Source organism: Culicoides brevitarsis, chromosome 3 (genome assembly GCF_036172545.1).
Source record: "Culicoides brevitarsis isolate CSIRO-B50_1 chromosome 3, AGI_CSIRO_Cbre_v1, whole genome shotgun sequence".
NCBI lineage: Eukaryota > Metazoa > Arthropoda > Insecta > Diptera > Ceratopogonidae > Culicoides > Culicoides brevitarsis.
Window position 1 is genome coordinate 32,475,741 of NC_087087.1, and position 18,859 is coordinate 32,494,599.

Sequence of the window (18,859 nt, forward strand, 5' to 3'; positions counted from 1 at the left end):
TAAATGAGTTTCGGGGGAAAAATGTAATTTATCTTGGTTACGAGTTGGGTTCTGAATTTTGTCACAAATGAGATGAAATTTGAAGAGAAAATTAGAGAGAATTTGAAACATTTTTTTAAAATTGGTAAGTAAAATTATTTCGACAAATATCAAAAATTTCACTAAAATAATCTTTTTTGAGCAATTTCAGGGTTAAAAAATCAGGTTGAAACTTTTAAAAACGAGCAAATACAGACGAAAAAAAACTTTTATGGTAAAAGTTTGAATTAAAAAAAAATTAGATGGAAACGTATTGAATTTTGAAAACTGTGATATTGAAAGAGTAAACGAGACTAAATACCTTGGTGTGATAATTGATGACAAACTGACAAAGAGTAATGTAACGAAAAAACGATAGAAAAAATAAATTAAAAATACAAATACAAAATCTGAGCCAGAAAAAATTTTAAAAATTAAATTGTTCAGTTTTAGAATTCTTCTTTTAATTTTTTTCAAAAAAAAAAAAAAATTATGAAAATTTTTATATTATTTCAAATAAAATTATTTTTTTATAAATTTACGAAAAATATTTATATTTAGCTCGTAAATTCATAGAAAAATTAATTTCAGGTGAAAAAATGTAAAAATTTTCATCATTTTTTTCCGAAAAAAATAAAAAAAAAATTAAGAAGAATTCTGAAATTTTAAAATTTAATTTTCAAAAATGCAATTTTGGATCTTTTTAATTTTTTTAAGGTCCAATTTTACATTTTTTAAGAATTGCAAAAAAAATTGTATTCCATTAAAAATTACCAAAAGTGCATTAAAAATCCTGACAAGGATGATTTTATGTCAATAAATTGATTTTAAAGCAACAAAAACTGCACATCAAATATTGACATAAGCTCCATTGGCAACAAAGTAATTTGAGAAATATCCGATATTTAAAACCACAGAATTAATGATATTAAAAAAAATTGATTTAAGTAAATTTCATTCGAAATCGCATTTAATTACTTTTGGAAATCGTATAAATTTGCCCAGAAGTAAATTACGTAATTATAAAAAAAATTGATTTTTTTTTTAAATAATTCAATTAGCAATTCTCCGTTGTACGAATTCACAGAGACACAAATGGTGATGACCCGAAATCGATGTTTAATTAAATAAATCTTCATTAAAATTATTCCTGAAGTACTTTTCGGTGTCGAACATTCGATTAGATTTATCACATTACTGCCATCATCATCATCATCAATTTGTGTGTTTTGTGTGAAGTTAAATCATTCCGACAGACACTAATTTCTCGTTCGAAACGATGGCTACGAGGCTTTTAATTAACAATTTATCGATTTAGGTAATTAATACTGGCAATAAGTACTTCACGAACGCCATTTCCGAAGAAATTCTAATGAGAGAGAGAGACGGAGAGAAAAATTTGCAACAATCAAAAAGTGTCTGACGTGTGACATGATAATGTTACTTTGGCAGAAGAAAAAGTGTTGAGTAACACACAAAGTGAAGCTGACACCTTTTGCGCTACTGACGTCGTCGTCGTATTTCATCTTTATTAAATTAAGAACAAAAACAGCTACAACTTGTCATCGCATCACATTTGTCACGATTCCATCGTGTGTGACAGTTATAACGCGGCGTAATTTCATCCAAAATCTCTTTTCTCTCGCAGAAACGCAAATGAATCGTGAATCAGATGAAGAAGATTCGACAAGGTCGTGCAAGAAGGTGACGTAAGATGTAAATGGCAAGGTGTGAAGTTAGCAGCAAACAAAAACAATAAATTTGAATAAATTTATGCGTTTTATCGGAGTTTATGACAATAATTGTTAGAAACTAGAGCACGCACATAAATAAAACGACTGATTAGGTCGAATGAAGAATTTTTTTGTAAAGTACAAGGCGTTTCCATGACAAATTTTGCTGCAGTTTTTAAAAGTTGAAAAGTTATTATTATTATGAGGTTTATGAAGAGCAAAGTTAACGAATATCATAAAATGTAATTTAATGAAATGTTTTTCCATGGTTCGTTTGGAAAACTTTTTGAAATTCTTTGAGAGAAAAAAAATAACTTTTAATGGTTCCTTTTTTGCAACAATTAAGATTTCTTGGAAAGTTATTTTTTTAAAGTTGAATTTTATAGTTTTATTTTTTTTTTACTTTTATCGAAAAAGTAAAAATTATTTTTAAATATTTTTTTTACTGAAAATACAAAAGAAATTAAGGTTATTTTTATTTCATAATTTCTTTAAAATTAAATTTTAATTAAAATAAATATTTTTTTTACTTAAAAATTATTTTATTTTTATTTTTATTTAAATTAAAATTAATTATTCAAAAAAAATTTTAATAATTAAACGTCAAATTAAAATTTTTTATTAAATAAAATAAATATTTTAAAATAATTAAAATATTTAAAATTCAAAATTAAAATAAAAGATTTTTTAAAATTTAATTTTTAATAATATTTTAATTTTATTTTAATTATTTTAAAAAAATTATTTATTTTTATTTTAAATTCGAATTATTTTCATTACTTTTCCAATAATTTAATTTAATTTAATTTATTTGTTTAATATTTAATTTAATAAAAAAAATATGTTTCTTCAAATTTATTTTTTTAATGAATTGATTTTTATTTATTTTATTTTAAAACATACTTAAATGCCATTTTAATCAATTTCATTTTTTAAAAAAAATTTTTCAATTATTTTAATGGAATGCAACAGGTCAATACAAAAACATTCAAAAATTAATAATAAAAATTACAAAGATCAACTTTCCCAATTTTTTAAAAAATTTCTCATTAATTTAATAAATAAATGAATTCTGCAGAAACTAATTCAACATTAATCATAAACAAAACTTTTTGACTCAACTTCCTGCGAAAGGCACGAATGATAAATGAAAATTCGATATTTTATTTCCTTTGCGCTACGCAAAAAAAAAAATCTCCCTCGCTCAAATTTTCCGAATATTTTAATATTAAAATTAATATTTTTTTTTTATTTATTCAGTCGATGACGATTAACGAGAAAAATGATAAATTTAATTTAAAATAATTGAATTATCATCATAAATAATATTTTAACTTATTAATACAAATATTTACACAGACACACAACCAACGCTATCAAACATTAATTCAATTTATAATAATTCGTAATTGAACATAATTATATTGATTGAATTTGATTTGTGCGAAATAAATATTTAAAAATAAAAATAAATTTCTTACCTTTTTGACGGAAAAATCACTCGATCTGAGTGTTTCTTGGATCTCCTGTTCCGGTCGCATTTGTTGCGGAAGTTGCACTGACGACGACCGGAAGCCATCGAGTACACCCTTGAACGTGAATTTTTTCATTGTTTTGATTTTTTATTTCTTCAACTTTTTTTTTCAAGCAAGTTATTTTTTTTAAGTTTTTTTTTTAATAATTTAATATTGCAGAAATTACGACAGACTAATTTTTATTAACATTTTTTTTTTTAATTTTTTATAATTAATTTTTTTTTGTTGGTTACTTATTAAAAATACACTGACAGAAAATGACTAAAAAGATGACAGGACACAGATTTTAATTTTTTTTTTTTAATTTTTTTTTTCACAATGAAAAGTTCACTTGTCAACTGTTGCTTTGTAACTTTTAAGAGATTTATTTTGAGAAAATGTCCTTTTTGGTAGTTTCTGTATCGCCTGATGCCCTATCAATCGCAAAGTGCGTCTTGACTGACGGCGAAAACACGAATGAGTGAGATTTTTCCTCGGTCAGCTTTAATAAAGCTTTCGCGTGTGTTGTCGGAGGGTGTACGCCGTATATCCTGGCGCGTACGAGGAAAAAGGAAGAAGCACCGTGCGTGTACGCGAATCTACGTGAAAAGTGGGGAAAATGCCAAAACTGCCTCTCGTTGCGAATAATTTTGTGTTTTCATCGTTTAGCACACAATTTGCTCCGTGGCACACCTTTATTTCGCATACGCTTTTCTCTTTCTCTCGGATCTGCTGTTTTTGGTCCCTTATCAATGTGCCGCGCGTCGTGCAGCCGAAAAGCAGTAACTTGCAGGCAACAACAGTTCCGATTCACTCTCGCTCATTGATAAGCGCCTGCGCGATGCAAACTCGAAGCTCTCTCTCTGCTTTGCAGACTTCTCTTGCTTGCTGCTGCTGCCTGTTTTTATTATTGTGTCACTACTGTGAATCAATTTTTTTTCCTCACACACAACGCGTTAACGTGACACATATGTACGCGATTTGGATATCTTTCTTCGTCGTTTTCTCTGGTTCGCGAGACTTTTGGTGTTTTGGGGCGATTTTTTGACAATTTTGCCGTAACGCGATGCCAACACCGATGGTTTCGATGATTTTTCGCACGAAACGCACTCCAGAAGGGTCTGAATGCGATTTGCAGCTTTTTTAATCACTGTTTTCCACACGAAAATACACGAAAAATTGCAGACCGCAATATTTAAACAATCACAAAATATACTCAATAAGGTCAGGGCTGCACTGAGGTTGTCGCGTGTATATGAAACGATCGGAATGGTGCTCGAATGTCGATGAAAATACTTTCAAATCGGCTGTTGCGCCTTCGCAATGGAAACGTCTGGTTATTTTTTAACGAAATTCTCCTTGAAAATTCCTAAAAATAAAAATTTTATTAAAAAAATTAATTTTTTTAATAAAAAATCGGATTAAAATTATTTTTTCTATAAAAAAAATTTTTTACTTTTAATAATTATTAACACTCAATTGCCATGCTGTTGTGACATTAATGACAGCTTTTCCTTCGAAATATGCGAATTTTCCCATAAAAGCATCCTTGCACAATGACTCGTACCTGAATCCGCAATGTATATGAAAATTTTGTTTATTATTTACATTACACGCAGAAAAAAATTATATCACAAAAATTTTTTTTTAATTTTTTGAAAAAATTATTCATAAATAATTTTTTAAATTTTTTTTGAGAATTAATTTTAATTAAAATTAACTAAATAGTTAAAAATATTTAAAAAAATTAATAATTAATACAAAAATAATTTTTTATCAATTTTTTTGTAAAAATTAAGAAATTGAATGATTAAATCTGTTAAAATAATTAAAAATATTTTTTAAAAAATTTTAAGAATTAATTTAGTTTTGAATAAAAATTAAATAAAAAGTTTAATATTTCAAATAAAAATTATTAAATTAATTAAAATAAATTAATTTTTCCATTTTTTTAATATAAGAAATTTTATAAGTAAAACTGTTAAATAACAATTAAAAAACTATTTAAAAAATTTTAAAATTAAAAAAAAAATAAATAAGTAAAAAATTTAAAATATTTTATATAAAATTATTATTGAATTAAAATCAAACAAATTTTTACGAAATTTTTAGTAAAAATTAAATTAAATAAAATAAAATAATTTAAAAGTTAAATAAAGGAATTATAAAATATTTTAAAATAATTAAAATATTTTTAAAATAATTGGTTTAATTTTAATTAAAATTTATATAAAAAGTTAAAAAAAATAATTATTTATCAAACATAAAATATTTTTTTTTATTAATTTTTTGATAAAAATTAAGAAGTTTAATTACAAAAATTATTAAAATAAATAAAAATTAATTTAAAAAAAAAATTAACAATTAATTTTCATTAAAAATTAATTAAAAAGTTGAAAACTTAAAAAAAATATTCAATTTAAATCAAAAATATTTTTTTTACCAAATTGTTCCTCTACGTGTACAAATGTCAAAAACAGCTGATTTTTTATATACAACGTGTACATAACAAAATAAATATAATTCCGGTTGTTTGCTTAAATTTTGTGAAATCCACTTAAAAATTGTTAATTAATTATAAGAAAATATTTTATTAAAGTTAAAAACTAAAAAAAAATGTTTAAATCGTTAAGACAAGGTCGAAAATTCGTGAGATTTGTTTCGACAGCAAATCAATCAACGAATAAAAGGTATTTTTTTTTTATCAAAAAATAATCAATTAAAGTTATAAAAATTGTGAAATTAGTGACCTAAATACTTATTTTATTGATTAATTGATAAAATTGAAGCACTTGAGGGTCATTCACGAGAAAAGTTGAAAGTATCAAAACAAGAAACGTCTTCAGAAATATTTGTGTGTACGTGAGATATGGCACGCGCTACTTTCATACAAAATGTTCGAGGAAATAACACTTTAGTGACTTTTTGAAGAACTGTTTTTAAGCAAATATGATAACGGAAATGTATAAATTGCATCAATTTAATTGCTTGGAAGTCAGTTTTTCCGTAGATTTCAATCAAAATCATGCAAAAAATACAAATTTTTTGTCTTATCGCCTTTTTTGGGGGAGCTTTTGGTGCCAATGTCAGCATTTCAGCGACTTCTCTCAACAATCCAGCAGATATCGAAGTCAAATGTAACGAATATAGCAACGGTTATTGTTATTTGAACTTTTATGGCAATCAAACTCATTCGAGATTCACTCCCGTGTCGAATAACGCTTCTCTCATCACCTATGTCTCCGTTAATGGACGAATTCCCGTGTTAGCTGACGACATTTGTAATGCCTTCCCGAATTTGGAGTCACTTTACTTGCAAGTTTGCGGCATTGAAGAGATTTTACCGGAAGCTTTCAGAAAATGTCGAAAATTGAAAGTTCTTTACTTGAGTGGCAATAATTTACGAGTTTTGCCGAAAGAAACGTTTCGTTTCAACCAAAATCTCGAGACACTTTATCTCAACCGATGCAACTTGAAGGAGCTGAATCCGTGGCTTTTCACGAGTTTGTTCAATTTGAAGCAACTTTACGTCTACGACAATTATTTGATTGAATTTCCCGCTGAAGTCGTCAAAACCAACTCCGAATTGCGTGTCTTGAATTTGTACAGAAATGATCTTTTGGACTTGGATGAAGTCAAATTGCGCGAATATTTGCCGAATTTGTCGACTCTTTATCTGAACAACAATCAAATTTCGTGCGATCGCTTGCAACAAATTCGGAATGGGTTTCAGTCGCATGGATATGTGAGTGAATCGCTTTACATGACGATGCGAAAGAGATGGTATTTGCAAGATACACAGGATAGCTTCTTGTGTTTGCCGGGAGATACGTGGTTGACAGTTGTGAACCAAGAGAAAGCTTTGCGGAAGAAGGATTCGTCGTATCAAGTCAATGTTTCGAGCTAAAATGTTAAAAAAATTGAATTAAATCAAAAAAAATCCTTGAATTGACAAAAAATGATTAATTATGTAAAAAAAAGTAATTTTTAAAATTTTATTTTCACAAAAAAAAATTCTTAAAATTTTAAAAATTTTATTTTCAAAAAAAAAAAAATCTTAATTCAAAAAAAAAAAATTCTTAATTCTTAATTTTTTTTTAATTTTATTTGATATTATCGGAAAAAAATAATTAAATTAATTGAAAAAATATTTCACTTAATTAATTAATTTTTAAAAATAAAATATTTTTTTTTTTTTTTAATTAATAAAATAAAAAAAATATTGTTTCAATTTTTTTCATAATTTGTTTTTGTCTTTTTAAATGTAATAAAATTTTTTTTATTTTATTTATTTCAATTAATTTAATTATTTTTTTAAATTTTTATTTTATTGATTATATTTAAATATTTGTGGAAAATTATTTTTGAAAAATTTATCTAAACGACTAATTAACACTTTGAAAAATAAAATTTTGAAAAATTTATTTTAGTTAATTTAAAGAATTTTTATTTCTTCCATTTTTTATAATTTTTAATATTTATTTTTTTTTTTTTTTTTTTTTTTTTTTTATTTTTTTTTTTTTTTTTTTTTTTTTTTTTTTTTTTTTTTTTTTTTTTTTTATTTTAATTTTTTTTTTATTTTTATTTTTTTTTTTTATTTTTATTTTTTTTTTTAATTTTAAATATTTTTAATTTTTTTTTAATTTTTATTTTATTTATTTTTTTTTTTTAATTTTATTTATAAATAATTTTTTGCTTCAAAAATATCTTTTGAATTTTTTTCTCATATCTCAAAACCTCAATTCCACAATTTCTTGATAAAATTTCAAATTTCTCTATTTTTTTCTCTTTTTAGATTAAATTACGCCACGACAGCCATTGTCGTTGGAACTGCCGTCGGATTCACAGCTTATTACCATTCATCCCTCGTACAAATGGCTTCTCCTCAAAAACGCGTCGACTATTCGAAATACATGGCTTTACCTGTAACTCCAACTGCCGATTTGGAAAATGCTCCCGACGACATGCGAACCCGCATGGAATTGATGATCATGAAAATTCAAGCGGATTTTTGTCACGCCTTGGAAAACGAAGAAATGTTCGGAGGAAAGTTCAAAGTTGATCGTTGGTTGCGCAAAGAAGGCGGCGGCGGCATCACGTGTGTCTTGCAAGATGGCGAAGTCTTTGAAAAAGCAGGCGTTAACATTTCCGTGGTATCGGGAACACTTCCGCCCGGCGCTGTAGCACAAATGCGCGCTCGCGGAAAGGATTTAGGCAACGATCCGATGCCGTTTTTTGCTGCTGGCGTGAGTTCAGTGATTCATCCGCGGAATCCAATGGTGCCGACAATCCATTTTAACTACCGTTACTTCGAAGTTGTGAAGAAAAATGGCGAGAAAATGTGGTGGTTTGGCGGCGGAACGGATTTGACGCCGTATTACCTGAACGAAGACGACAGCAAACATTTCCATGCGGAACTGAAGAAGGCATGTGACGAGCATGACACGACTTATTATCCGAAATTCAAGAAATGGTGCGACAAATACTTCCATATCACGCATCGGGGCGAAAGTCGGGGCATCGGAGGCATCTTTTTCGATGACATTGACACGCCGAGTCAAGAAGAAGCCTTTAAATTCGTGACTTCGTGTGCGGAATCCGTTATCCCATCGTATTTGCCGCTCGTGAGACGCCACAAAAATGACGAATATGGCACGCGGGAACGTGAATGGCAGTTATTACGTCGCGGGAGATATGTAGAATTCAATTTAATCTACGATCGAGGCACGAAATTCGGACTTTACACACCCGGAGCAAGATACGAGAGCATTTTAATGTCACTTCCGTTGTTAGCTGTAAGTCATTACCTTCAAAATTCAATTTTTTTTTTTAATTTTTTGACATTTTCAGCGATGGGAGTACATGCATGAACCCAAATCCGACTCCCCCGAAGGAATTTTGATGCAAGTTTTGAAAAATCCGAGAAATTGGCTCAACCTTCCTGAAGAAGAAGAACAAAATAATTAAATTTTAACATTTTTTTTTACAAAAAAAAATCAAAATAAAATCAAAAAATGAATGAACTCCTCAATTTCATTCGTCTCCAGCAAAATGTAAGCAGAAAAAATTCATTTCTGTGAATGAACTCGCTCAGTTGTCGTCAAAACCTGTTGCTTAGTCTACACGAAACCGTGCCTCCGTTTAAGCAACTAAAGATTTTTCGTTCAATTTCTTATCATTTTTCGTGTTTTTTTAGTTGTTACCTCGCCAATTGTCTATTTGCGAACAATGTCAACCCAAATTTTGCGATCGTCAACAAAGTATTTTGTCCAAAATTGCTTGCTGAAACGGAATAGAGTGAGTTTTATTATGAAATTTTGTTGAAAAAATAAAAATATTTAAAAATTGAGACCTGAAAATCAAGAAATCACACGTGGCGAATATTTTGTTTATTTATGACGTAGTGCAAAAATTGAAATTTTTTCGAATTTTTGTAAAAATTGCAAGATTTCAAGTAAAAATGAGGAAATTTTAGGCAAAATAATGATTCGTCGTAAAAAAGTGTCAAAAATTTTCAATAAAAATCGGCTGTCATCAAATTATTCTCTCATTCTCCCGATTTTCGTATGCAAATAGTCAGTATCAAAACAAGTTTTTTTGTGTCTGACGTCAATTACATAATTAGTGTTCATTGAGAAAGTGCCGTTCAACGAGTTTGCTCTTATCAAAGTGCATTTTTTATTAATTTTTTTGATTTTTTGGACGTCCTTGACCTTTTTTCCGTTAATTTTCTTTCAGTTACCGCCATTGTCGCGCCAAATTCAGACCTCGTATGCGCTCAACAAAATAATTTCCTTCAATCTTTCGGACATCGGCGAAGGAATTCGGGAAGTTGTCATCAAAGAATGGTTCGTGAAGCCGGGCGACGTCGTCGAGCAGTTTGACAACATCTGCGAAGTGCAATCCGACAAGGCTTCGGTCACCATTACGAGTCGTTATGATGGCAAAATTGTCAAACTCTTCCACGAAGTTGATCAAATCGCCTTAGTTGGCAAGCCTCTGGTCGATTTCGATGTCGACGACGATGAAATTGAGGAAACCTCATCGAGCGAAGACGAGGAAGTCGAAGAACTCGAAGCAATTTCGCATCCGCTGAGAACCAAAGTTTTAGCGACACCCGCTGTTCGTCGCATCGCCATGGAACACAAACTCGATCTCCAGAGTGTCACGCCAACGGGAAAGGGCGGCCGAATTTTGAAAGGAGACGTCTTGGAACACTTGCAACTCATCCCGAAAGGCACCCAAGTCCCGCATCCAACTTTGGTACCGAAAAATCCGCCTGCAGTCGAGAAAAAAGAGACTTTTGTGCCGCAAAAAACGACTTTGCCGGATCAGTTGGTGAGCAAAAAGGAGCCTCTCAAGGGAATCGCGCTGGCAATGTACAAATCCATGACAGAATCTCTCAAAATTCCCCATTTTGCGTACTGTGATGAGGTTGATATGTCACGTCTGGTTGCCTTGCGTGACGAATTGAAGCAGGAAACGCTCGAAACGCACGGAATTAAGTTGACTTTTATGCCGTTTATGATCAAAGCTGCCTCACTCGCGTTGCTCAAGTATCCAATTTTGAATTCGTCACTCGATGAAAGCGACACAAGCATTGTTTATAAGCCATATCACAATATTAGCATTGCCATAGCGACGCCAACGGGTCTTGTCGTGCCAAATATTAAAAATGTCGAGCAAAAAACACTTTTGGAAATTGCCCAGGATCTCAAACGGTTGCAAGAAAAGGGACAAAAAGGGCAACTCGCTCCCGAGGATTTTGCAAATGGAACTTTTTCTTTGTCTAACATCGGAAATGTAAGTTTTTTTAAATGAATTTTGCTCGAAATTTACTTAATTTTTTTTTAAAAATTAAATAAAAAAATTTATTTAAAATTAAAAAAAAATCATTAAAAATTTTATTTAATTTTTTTTTAAATTTAATTTCGAAATCTTCATTCATTATTTTTTTTTAAATGTTTTTTAAAAAAATTATTAAAAATTTAATTTAAATAAAATTAAAAATTAAATTGAATTTTTTTATTTAAATTTTCTAAATGAAAAATTAAATTAGGTATAAAATTTTTGCTTTTAAAAAAAAAGTATAATCAAAAAATCACAAAATTTTGAAAAAAAATAATAAAATTCGAAAAAAAAATTATTACATATCAAAATTCTTTAAAATTTTGAAAGTTTTATAAATTTTAAATTTTTTTATTTAGTTTTTTTTTAATTTGAATTTTCTAAAATAAAAAAAAAAAATTAATTTTTTTTATGAATTTTAATTTTTTTATTTTAATTTTTTTCATTTAAGTTTTGACTTTTTAAATTAAAAAAAAAAAAATTAAAAAATTATTTTATGAGATTTTTGCTTTTTAAATAAAAAAAAATTGAAAAAAAATAATTATAATTAGAAAAAAAATTTTAAGAAAATTATTTCATATCAAAATTCTGATATGTAAAAAAATTGTTCAAAATCGAAATTTTTTGAAATTTTTTTTAACATAATCTTTTTAATTTAATTTTTCTTAAAAATTTAATTAAAAGATCAAAAAAACTAAAATTTTTGATATAACTTTAATTATTTAAAAATATTTTTCATTGAATCTTTGACTTTTTAAAGATGAAAAAATGAAAAACAAAACAATTAAAAAAAAATAAATTTTTTAAAAATAATTTTTTCAATTTCAGGTCGGCGGAACATACACACGCCCCGTAATTGTGCCAAACCAAGTAGTAATCGGCGCCGTCGGTAAAACGCGTGCCTTGCCACGCTTCGGACCCAACGACGAAGTCATCAAAGCGCACATCATGGAAGTCAGTTGGAGTGCGGATCATCGCATCGTCGACGGCGTCACAATGGCTAGTTTCAGTAATTTATGGAAAAAATACTTGGAAAATCCAAATCACTTCCTACTTGCTGCCAAATGAAGAAAAAAAAAATCAAATTTTTATCGGGAAACGGGCAATAAGGGAAATATTTTTTTACGTGTAACAGATGCATTTACTACTTCTTAGGTAATTTTTAAATACATTATTTTATATTAAAATTTGACGAAAGCAATAAAAAAAAATTTTTTATCTAACGAAATTTTATCCCAAAAGTTGCATGGCGAGTTGTTCAGCCTCGTTGAGAGACAAATTCTCGACAATTTCCTTCGTTTTGGGCTTTTTCTTGGATTTTTTGGAATCGTTTTCAACTGGAGGAGCTGAATCACTTTCCGAATCGTCTTCCAATTGACGTTTTTTGCCGACTTTTTTCGTGACAAGCTTCGTGGGTGGTTTGTGAATTGCCTCGATTGGTTCTTCGTCGGAAGATTCTTCACTGCTACTGCCTGTGGCGACTCTTGCATCGAATTCCTCGTCACTTTCGAACGTTGAATGACGTCCCTTGTAGACTTTATCGGGATCTGGCAACCATGAGAGATCCGGTTGGTCCTCTTCCGAGTCTGTTCCAAAGTCATCTTGTTCCTGTTGATCGTCGTCGTCGTCTTTTTCAGCCAATTTCGCCTTTTTCTTGATTTCTTTGTGTTTTTTCTGGATTAATTCCTTGAAACGTTGCTTATCGAATTTGTCTTCTTCTTGCAACAAACGTCGCGCTTTTTCGATATTGATGCCTGCTTCGTTGTCATTTTCATATTCGCGCGCCATTTCCGACTGGAGTACCTTCGAAGTGTTCGTTATCATGTTGCCGTCATCATCAAAGAGCGTTTTTCGGTTCGGAATAATTTGTTTCTTCTGAATTTTCTTCGCCAAAGCTGCTTTTGTGACAGCTTTCTTTTGTTTCGTCGCATGTAAGTCAACCAAAGGCGTCTCGTCGTCATCCAATTCGTTCTCGATCTCGTGATTTGTTCTTTTTACGGTGATCAAGTCGTCTTCCGAGCCCGAATCTGAGTCAAAGGACATGATTTTGTTGAGTGACGGAGCTTCTTGTCGTCCATTTTTGGCACGACGATCACTTTTTTCGTCCTCTTCGTCGTCAGATTCTTCGTTATTTCCCTTTTTCAGCTTCTTCAGTCGTTGCAGGAATCGTACACGAGGCGTAATCATCAAACCAAGAGATCTGGCGAAACTATCCGGATCAATAGACTCGACTTTGAAAATTTTCTTGTTTTTCATCAAAGCGATCGACTTGAAATAATTCACGAAAGCCCGTTGAGCTGATTCCTTGAGTTCCGTATTTGCGGCGAGATATGCTTCCATCTTCGCTCGCGGATTAAAAAGTCTCTTTTGGTCGATCGAGATGCGATTTATTGGAATTTTCGCTGCTTTTAACTCTTCCAGCATGGGTTCCTCTTCACTTGGTGTCAAAACGAGCAAATTTTCACCTTTTGCGGTATGACGAGCTGTTCTACCGGCTCGATGGATGTACGCTTTGGCATCTTCGGGGCAATCTAACTGCACAACCCAATTAACGACGGGAAAATCCAAACCACGAGACGCAATATCGGTCGCAAATAAGCAAACATTTGTCTTCCGCACGAATTCTTCGTAGATATTTGTGCGTCGATGTTGCGACAAAGTCCCGTACAGCGCGAATAATTGATGCGAAGTCCTTAATTTTTGAAAAATTTCATAAACGTACTTCACTTGTTTGCATGTCGCCATAAAAACTAAGATTTTTTGACGTGGATGATTCTTCAAAAACGACCATAACATCGCAATTTTGTCTTCCAACTCCATCACGACGTAATTTTGCTGCAAACTCATCGGCGTACTAAACTCTGATTGCTCATGCGGTGCTACATAAACGGGACTGACAAGACTCAGGCGTGCCAAATCCTTCACATCTTTCGTTTGTGTCGCCGAAAACAGCAAAGTTTGTCTCCCGGGCGGCAAATTCTCGATAATTGAGTTCATTGTTTGAGAAAAACCCAGATCCAAGCATCTGTCAGCCTCATCTAACACTAAAATTTGCATGGAAGTGCAATTAAAAAGGGAATTTTCGTCCATATGTTGTAGCAAACGCCCCGGAGTGCAAATCAGAATGTTCATTTGATCCATTCTACCGCTTTCGAACTTCAAATTTCGCCCTCCGATGATGAGACCTGCCGAAAAATCGTGATATCGCCCGATTTTTCGAAGTGTTTCGAAGATTTGATGGGCTAATTCGCGCGTGGGAGAGATGATAATTGCTCCGACGCCATCCATGCGGGTCCATTTTTGCATAAAAAGTCGTTCGATGACGGGAATTAGGAACGCTAAGGTTTTTCCGCTGCCTGTGATGGCGGCTCCCAAGATATCTTTGCCGAGCAGGGAGTTTGGAATGGCCTGTTTTTGAATTTCCGTGGGAATTGTGTAATTTGACTCCTTTAAACCTGAAAGAAATTTCGAAAAATTATTAAAATTTGGAAAAATTCAAGTACGAAAATTACCTTTTAGCGTTTTTTTGGACAGCGGCAAGTCAGCAAAGGTTTTTACTTTGGTCAAATCAACGTTGTCGTATTTTGCACGCAAATTTTTTATCTCTTCGTCCTCTAAACTGCTCTGTGACTTCTTTTTCTTGAACGCCGGTTGGAATTTACCCTTTTTCTTAAAGGGTTTTCGTTTGTCTTGCATTCTTTTTTGCTCAATTTTCAATTTTTTCCTTAAAAATTTTACTTTTTAATGTCTCGCACACGTTTTTTTGTTATGATTTTGAACTGGATGGCGTTCGAAAATTATTTTGAGTTGACTGATGACTTTTGAATTTTTCGAACGTAACCCATTTCGTGAGGTAAACAACAAAAATCCATCAAAAATCGCAAATTTTATTAATTTAATTGCAAAAATTTACATTAAAAAAGGTAATTTTACGTCAAAAATGTGTCAAAAAAAATATTTTAACAAAAAAAATTAAAAATCAACCAAATTAAAATCGAAAATTTAAAGAAATTAATATTTTCATGCTGTTTCATCATTTTTCCACAGTGCTGATGCACATGAAAAAATAAAAAACTGACCTTGACAAGGCCGAGAAAGGGCCTTGTAGAAGATTTTTACATCAATTTTCATTTTTTATCAATAAAATTTCACTTTTTTGCAGTAAAATGGGCAGTAGTCAAAGCGTAAGTGCAGCAACGAGCTCATCTTCGAGCACGGAAGCCGCTAAAGGAACAGAAACCAAACCAAAATGCAAAGCTTGTTGTGCATGTCCTGAAACTAAAAGAGCTCGAGATGAATGGTAAGTCCCAAAATCGATTTTTTCATCAAAAATTCTTAAATTTTAATTTTTTTTTTAGTATTATGCAACGAGGAGAGGAAAACTGCGGCGATTTGATAGAAAAACACAAGCAATGTATGCGTGATCAGGGTTTCAAAATCTAATTTTAATTAATTCGAGTTAATTTTAGCCCTTTTCATCGCCAAAAATACCCTTAGAAGAATATTTAATAAAAAATTGTGCTTAGAAATTCCTTTATTTCGTACAAAAAAGGCTCAAAATTAGAAACGTCTCATTGGCGCAGGTTGAAAACTTTGAATTTTCTGATCCTCCGGCACACGAACTACCAAAGAGCTCTTCGGGCCTGTGTTCCAAAGCACGCCATTCGTGTCAATTACGCACGTTTCCAACGAAACTTGCCATTGCCCGCCAAGCGTGACCTGATTTCCCATGTAATTCACCTGAACATTGTTGAATGGGAGCAAAAAACTTCCCGTTAAGAAGTCCCGATGCGGTTTCACGGTTTGATTCATGACAATTGTATCGTTCGAACTTTTCAAATCGGGCGGGCGCGGAGTTACAAGTTGCGAAACGAGTTGCAATTGCACCGAATCAATTTGCCGGAATGACTTTTTCCGGGATTTTGTGGTGCTTTGAACGACTCCTTCGACTTTTACGACCAAATTACTGCCGGGTTGCACAACTACAGGTTCGCCTGCGTTACGGGGCTGCGGCGTAAGTGATAATTTTATCGAAGTATTTTGCAAGGTTTGAAAGAAAAATCGCGGGAGACACATCGAGGAACGTGTAACGACATCAATTTGCGCCAAAATGACGTCTGTGTGTTTGTTCGTGATGGAATCCGCATCGGAAGTTGGGAGATTTTTCAATTCTTGGGCGACGCGGATGCAATTATTGAGGAAAAATCGGGTCTCGGGACTGTTTGCTTTGATGGGAATGGCAGGAGCTTCGGATGGCGTGACAAAACAAATTGTTTCTACGGAATGCCCGAGCACGGAACACAAATGTTGCATAATTTCCAAGTGTTCTAAAGTCCCCGGATCTGCATCAAAAGCTGATTTGTACAATTTTTGATAATTTTCCTCGCAAATTTTGAGAGTTTTAACCGTTTTTCGCAGTTGATTCGTCACATGGCCAAACTTTTGTAGGTGATCTCGTGAATTTTGGGCCAAAGTTTGGGCAATTGCGGGCGGCGGAGTGATACATTGGGTGTTTCGAACGATAACAATGCCATGTAACGCTTCCAAAAACTGCGCTCGTAACTTGACAAACTCCGTTTGGAAGGTCAAGGCATGAGTTCCGGTTGATGTTGCCTTTAAATTTGACAAAGCCTTCCAATATAAGTTGATAGCTTTGTCCAATTTCTCGCCGACGGTCATTTTGGGGTCGACATTTATCGGTTCGAAGACGACATAGTCCCGACAGAGCTCCTCAAAGTTCGTTCCGTACAGCAAAATGCACTCGGCTTGCGAAATTTGGAACATCGCCGTGAGATAAAAGTAATATTTTTCATCAGAAACGGCGCCGCAGAGGTTTTGATAGATTTTCGCGGCGAGATAATGATGCCCGTAACGCGATGCTGAACGTGCAATACGAAATTTGGTCCATAAATTCTTCGTTGCGTTGAAAACTTTGTCAAAAATGTCAATTACGCGTTGCGGCATGAAGTGCCCGAGCATCGCTTGCAAACAAACTGCCGAAAGGACTTCAATAAAATGACAATCTGGCTTTTCGTTGGCTTCACAAAGCGATTCCATCTTGCGAAGTAGTTGGGGTAACAGCGAATCGAAGGGATTTGCCGGATTTTGGTTCGAATCGACATCCATCGAAGCTTCTGAAATTGGTTCTCGTTTCATGCCAGAATGTTCTTGCAAGTAAAATTGCGAACAAAGTGCTCCCAGGGTCTCTACCATCAAAATCGCATGTTTATCCGGCAAAACGCTCCCTTCGTCGGTCATGAGACCCCCAATTAATTCGACAAAATTCTCGCCAAAGTTGAAATTTTTCTCCGTAAGTCGAACGCCGCACTTCAGGTACTGCGCGAACTCCCTCACGAGCGTTTCGTCAGCCAACGATGTGAAAATCAAGCTTTCCAAATGGAGATTTATCTGTTCCAAGTACATCAGAGGCGGCGAAATCTTCTCGTTGTAACAATAGGCGATGAGACTTGTCATTATTGCCATCGCTTGTGATGCCACGGTGTGATTATCCAAGACCAAACAGGCGGAACAGAGCTCCAAATTGACTTCTTCGTTGAGTAATGTGTGGCATGTGACGGGACACTTTGTTAAAGCGAGAATTACGGAAAGAACTAAACTCTGTTCGGTCGATGTTTCGTTCTGCAAACTCATCATAGCGAAAGAAATCAAGTCAATTATCGCTTTTTTGGGCCACAAATGCGCTCCACGTTCCGCCAAAAGCTGTAAACACTTTAAAACGTGAATTCTGACACGATGACGCGGATCCATGAGATATTGGATGAGCAAATTTACTTGATCCGGGATATCGACAAGAGTTGCGCTCGAAAGTTGCGTCAACGAATCCAAAATTACGAGCACAAAACTCTCCGACGGGTATTTGGGGAGTAAATTTATGCACAAAGTCTTCACAAGAGCAGCTGTACTTGCGTCATGATGCATGTGACGAAGCACCGGAATGAGTTTCAACTTCATACTGATGGGCGTTTGCAGGGATTCGATCATCGAAGACACTTTCGAGCACATACTGACAGCAAAAGTCTTCGATTGCGCCGCAAAAAGCACGCTGGCTTGTATCGCCGCCTCAACTTCGACCGTATCATGGCTGTCAAGTGCCCTACGGATGGCATGATGAACATCTTGCTTCTCGGGAATGACTCCGGCAACTGCTCCGAGCGTTTTTAGGGTCAAAGCACGCGCTACAGGATCATTCGAGTGAATGACATTGAAGATTCGCTTCACAAATTGATCGACATTGAGGATTTTTTCCAAATGTTTTTCGCTTTGTTGACAAACGCGCAACACCCAAAGCCGGATCAAGTTGGAGCCGCCGTGGAAAAACTCTGCCAACTTCAAAAAGGACGAGTTAATGAGGATTGGAAACGGATATTTGTCGAAAAGTGTTGGAAAACGGATAATTGCTTCACATTGCTCGCCGATTTTTGCCGAACGAAGACCTAAAAAATGAGAAAATTTAAAAAAAATATTCCAAAACAATCGAAAATGTATCAACCTTTGTCCAATTCAGTTAAAAGCGAGTTCGCATCTTGATCAGCTTCAGTCCCAAAAGGCTCGGGATACGGCGGAGGACGTACTGCCATCATTTTTTCCAACTAAAATCAACAAAATCTACTTAAAAACTTTAAAAATTAATCAAATTTTATATCGCAGCCGGTTTGTTTTTAACTTTTGACGAATGTGACATGGTTCGAAATCATTCCCAGGTCGAAATCTGAACGAAAAAAAATT

General features: G+C 32.8%; 5 protein-coding genes across 9 annotated transcripts in view; 2 read left to right on the forward strand and 3 right to left on the reverse strand.

The window, feature by feature from the left end:
* LOC134836148 (syntaxin-binding protein 5) overlaps nt 1–4,463 on the reverse strand; it is a 111,187-nt gene extending 106,724 nt beyond the window's left edge. For all 5 annotated transcript variants that reach the window (XM_063851387.1, XM_063851386.1, XM_063851384.1 and 2 more), the window contains exon 1: nt 3,233–4,463. In XM_063851387.1, the coding sequence (XP_063707457.1) occupies nt 3,233–3,361 (129 nt within the window). In that variant the 5' untranslated portion in view covers nt 3,362–4,463. The remainder of the gene's footprint in view (nt 1–3,232) is intronic.
* Nucleotides 4,464–5,781: 1,318 nt separating this feature from the next.
* On the forward strand, nt 5,782–9,296 carry LOC134834158 (oxygen-dependent coproporphyrinogen-III oxidase). The gene is made up of 3 exons (XM_063848726.1): nt 5,782–5,955; nt 8,061–9,060; nt 9,116–9,296. Exons 1-3 carry the CDS (start codon nt 5,882–5,884, stop codon nt 9,230–9,232), a joined length of 1,191 nt encoding a protein of 396 aa, XP_063704796.1. The 5' UTR covers nt 5,782–5,881; the 3' UTR covers nt 9,233–9,296.
* A 77-nt stretch (nt 9,297–9,373) lies between these two features.
* On the forward strand, nt 9,374–12,181 carry LOC134836162 (lipoamide acyltransferase component of branched-chain alpha-keto acid dehydrogenase complex, mitochondrial). The gene is made up of 3 exons (XM_063851406.1): nt 9,374–9,562; nt 10,004–11,068; nt 11,942–12,181. The coding sequence occupies exons 1-3, from the start codon at nt 9,494–9,496 to the stop codon at nt 12,179–12,181; spliced, it is 1,374 nt and encodes a 457-aa protein (XP_063707476.1). The 5' UTR covers nt 9,374–9,493.
* Nucleotides 12,182–12,343: 162 nt separating this feature from the next.
* LOC134836161 (probable ATP-dependent RNA helicase DDX10) lies at nt 12,344–14,873 on the reverse strand. The gene is made up of 2 exons (XM_063851404.1): nt 14,626–14,873; nt 12,344–14,568 (listed from the first exon to the last, which is right to left on the reverse strand). The coding sequence occupies exons 1-2, from the start codon at nt 14,807–14,809 to the stop codon at nt 12,344–12,346; spliced, it is 2,409 nt and encodes an 802-aa protein (XP_063707474.1). The 5' UTR covers nt 14,810–14,873.
* Nucleotides 14,874–15,476: 603 nt separating this feature from the next.
* Nucleotides 15,477–18,813, reverse strand: LOC134835823 (integrator complex subunit 7). Its single transcript, XM_063850803.1, has 2 exons — nt 18,624–18,813; nt 15,477–18,567 (listed from the first exon to the last, which is right to left on the reverse strand). Exons 1-2 carry the CDS (start codon nt 18,712–18,714, stop codon nt 15,674–15,676), a joined length of 2,985 nt encoding a protein of 994 aa, XP_063706873.1. The 5' UTR covers nt 18,715–18,813; the 3' UTR covers nt 15,477–15,673.
* Nucleotides 18,814–18,859: the final 46 nt, after the last annotated feature.

Excerpts from the sequence above, each read along its gene's own strand:
- LOC134834158 (XM_063848726.1), top strand. The coding sequence starts at position 5,882 with ATGTTTAAATCGTTAAGACAAGGTCGAAAATTCGTGAGATTTGTTTCG. Across the intron at positions 5,956-8,060 it reads AATCAATCAACGAATAAAAG|ATTAAATTACGCCACGACAG; the intron begins GTATTTTTTTTT and ends TTCTCTTTTTAG. Across the intron at positions 9,061-9,115 it reads TGTCACTTCCGTTGTTAGCT|CGATGGGAGTACATGCATGA; the intron begins GTAAGTCATTAC and ends TGACATTTTCAG.
- LOC134836162 (XM_063851406.1), top strand. The coding sequence starts at position 9,494 with ATGTCAACCCAAATTTTGCGATCGTCAACAAAGTATTTTGTCCAAAAT. Across the intron at positions 9,563-10,003 it reads GCTTGCTGAAACGGAATAGA|TTACCGCCATTGTCGCGCCA; the intron begins GTGAGTTTTATT and ends ATTTTCTTTCAG. Across the intron at positions 11,069-11,941 it reads CTTTGTCTAACATCGGAAAT|GTCGGCGGAACATACACACG; the intron begins GTAAGTTTTTTT and ends TTTCAATTTCAG.
- LOC134836161 (XM_063851404.1), bottom strand. The coding sequence starts at position 14,809 with ATGCAAGACAAACGAAAACCCTTTAAGAAAAAGGGTAAATTCCAACCG. Across the intron at positions 14,569-14,625 it reads GTCCAAAAAAACGCTAAAAG|GTTTAAAGGAGTCAAATTAC; the intron begins GTAATTTTCGTA and ends AATTTCTTTCAG.
- LOC134835823 (XM_063850803.1), bottom strand. The coding sequence starts at position 18,714 with ATGATGGCAGTACGTCCTCCGCCGTATCCCGAGCCTTTTGGGACTGAA. Across the intron at positions 18,568-18,623 it reads TTTAACTGAATTGGACAAAG|GTCTTCGTTCGGCAAAAATC; the intron begins GTTGATACATTT and ends CTCATTTTTTAG.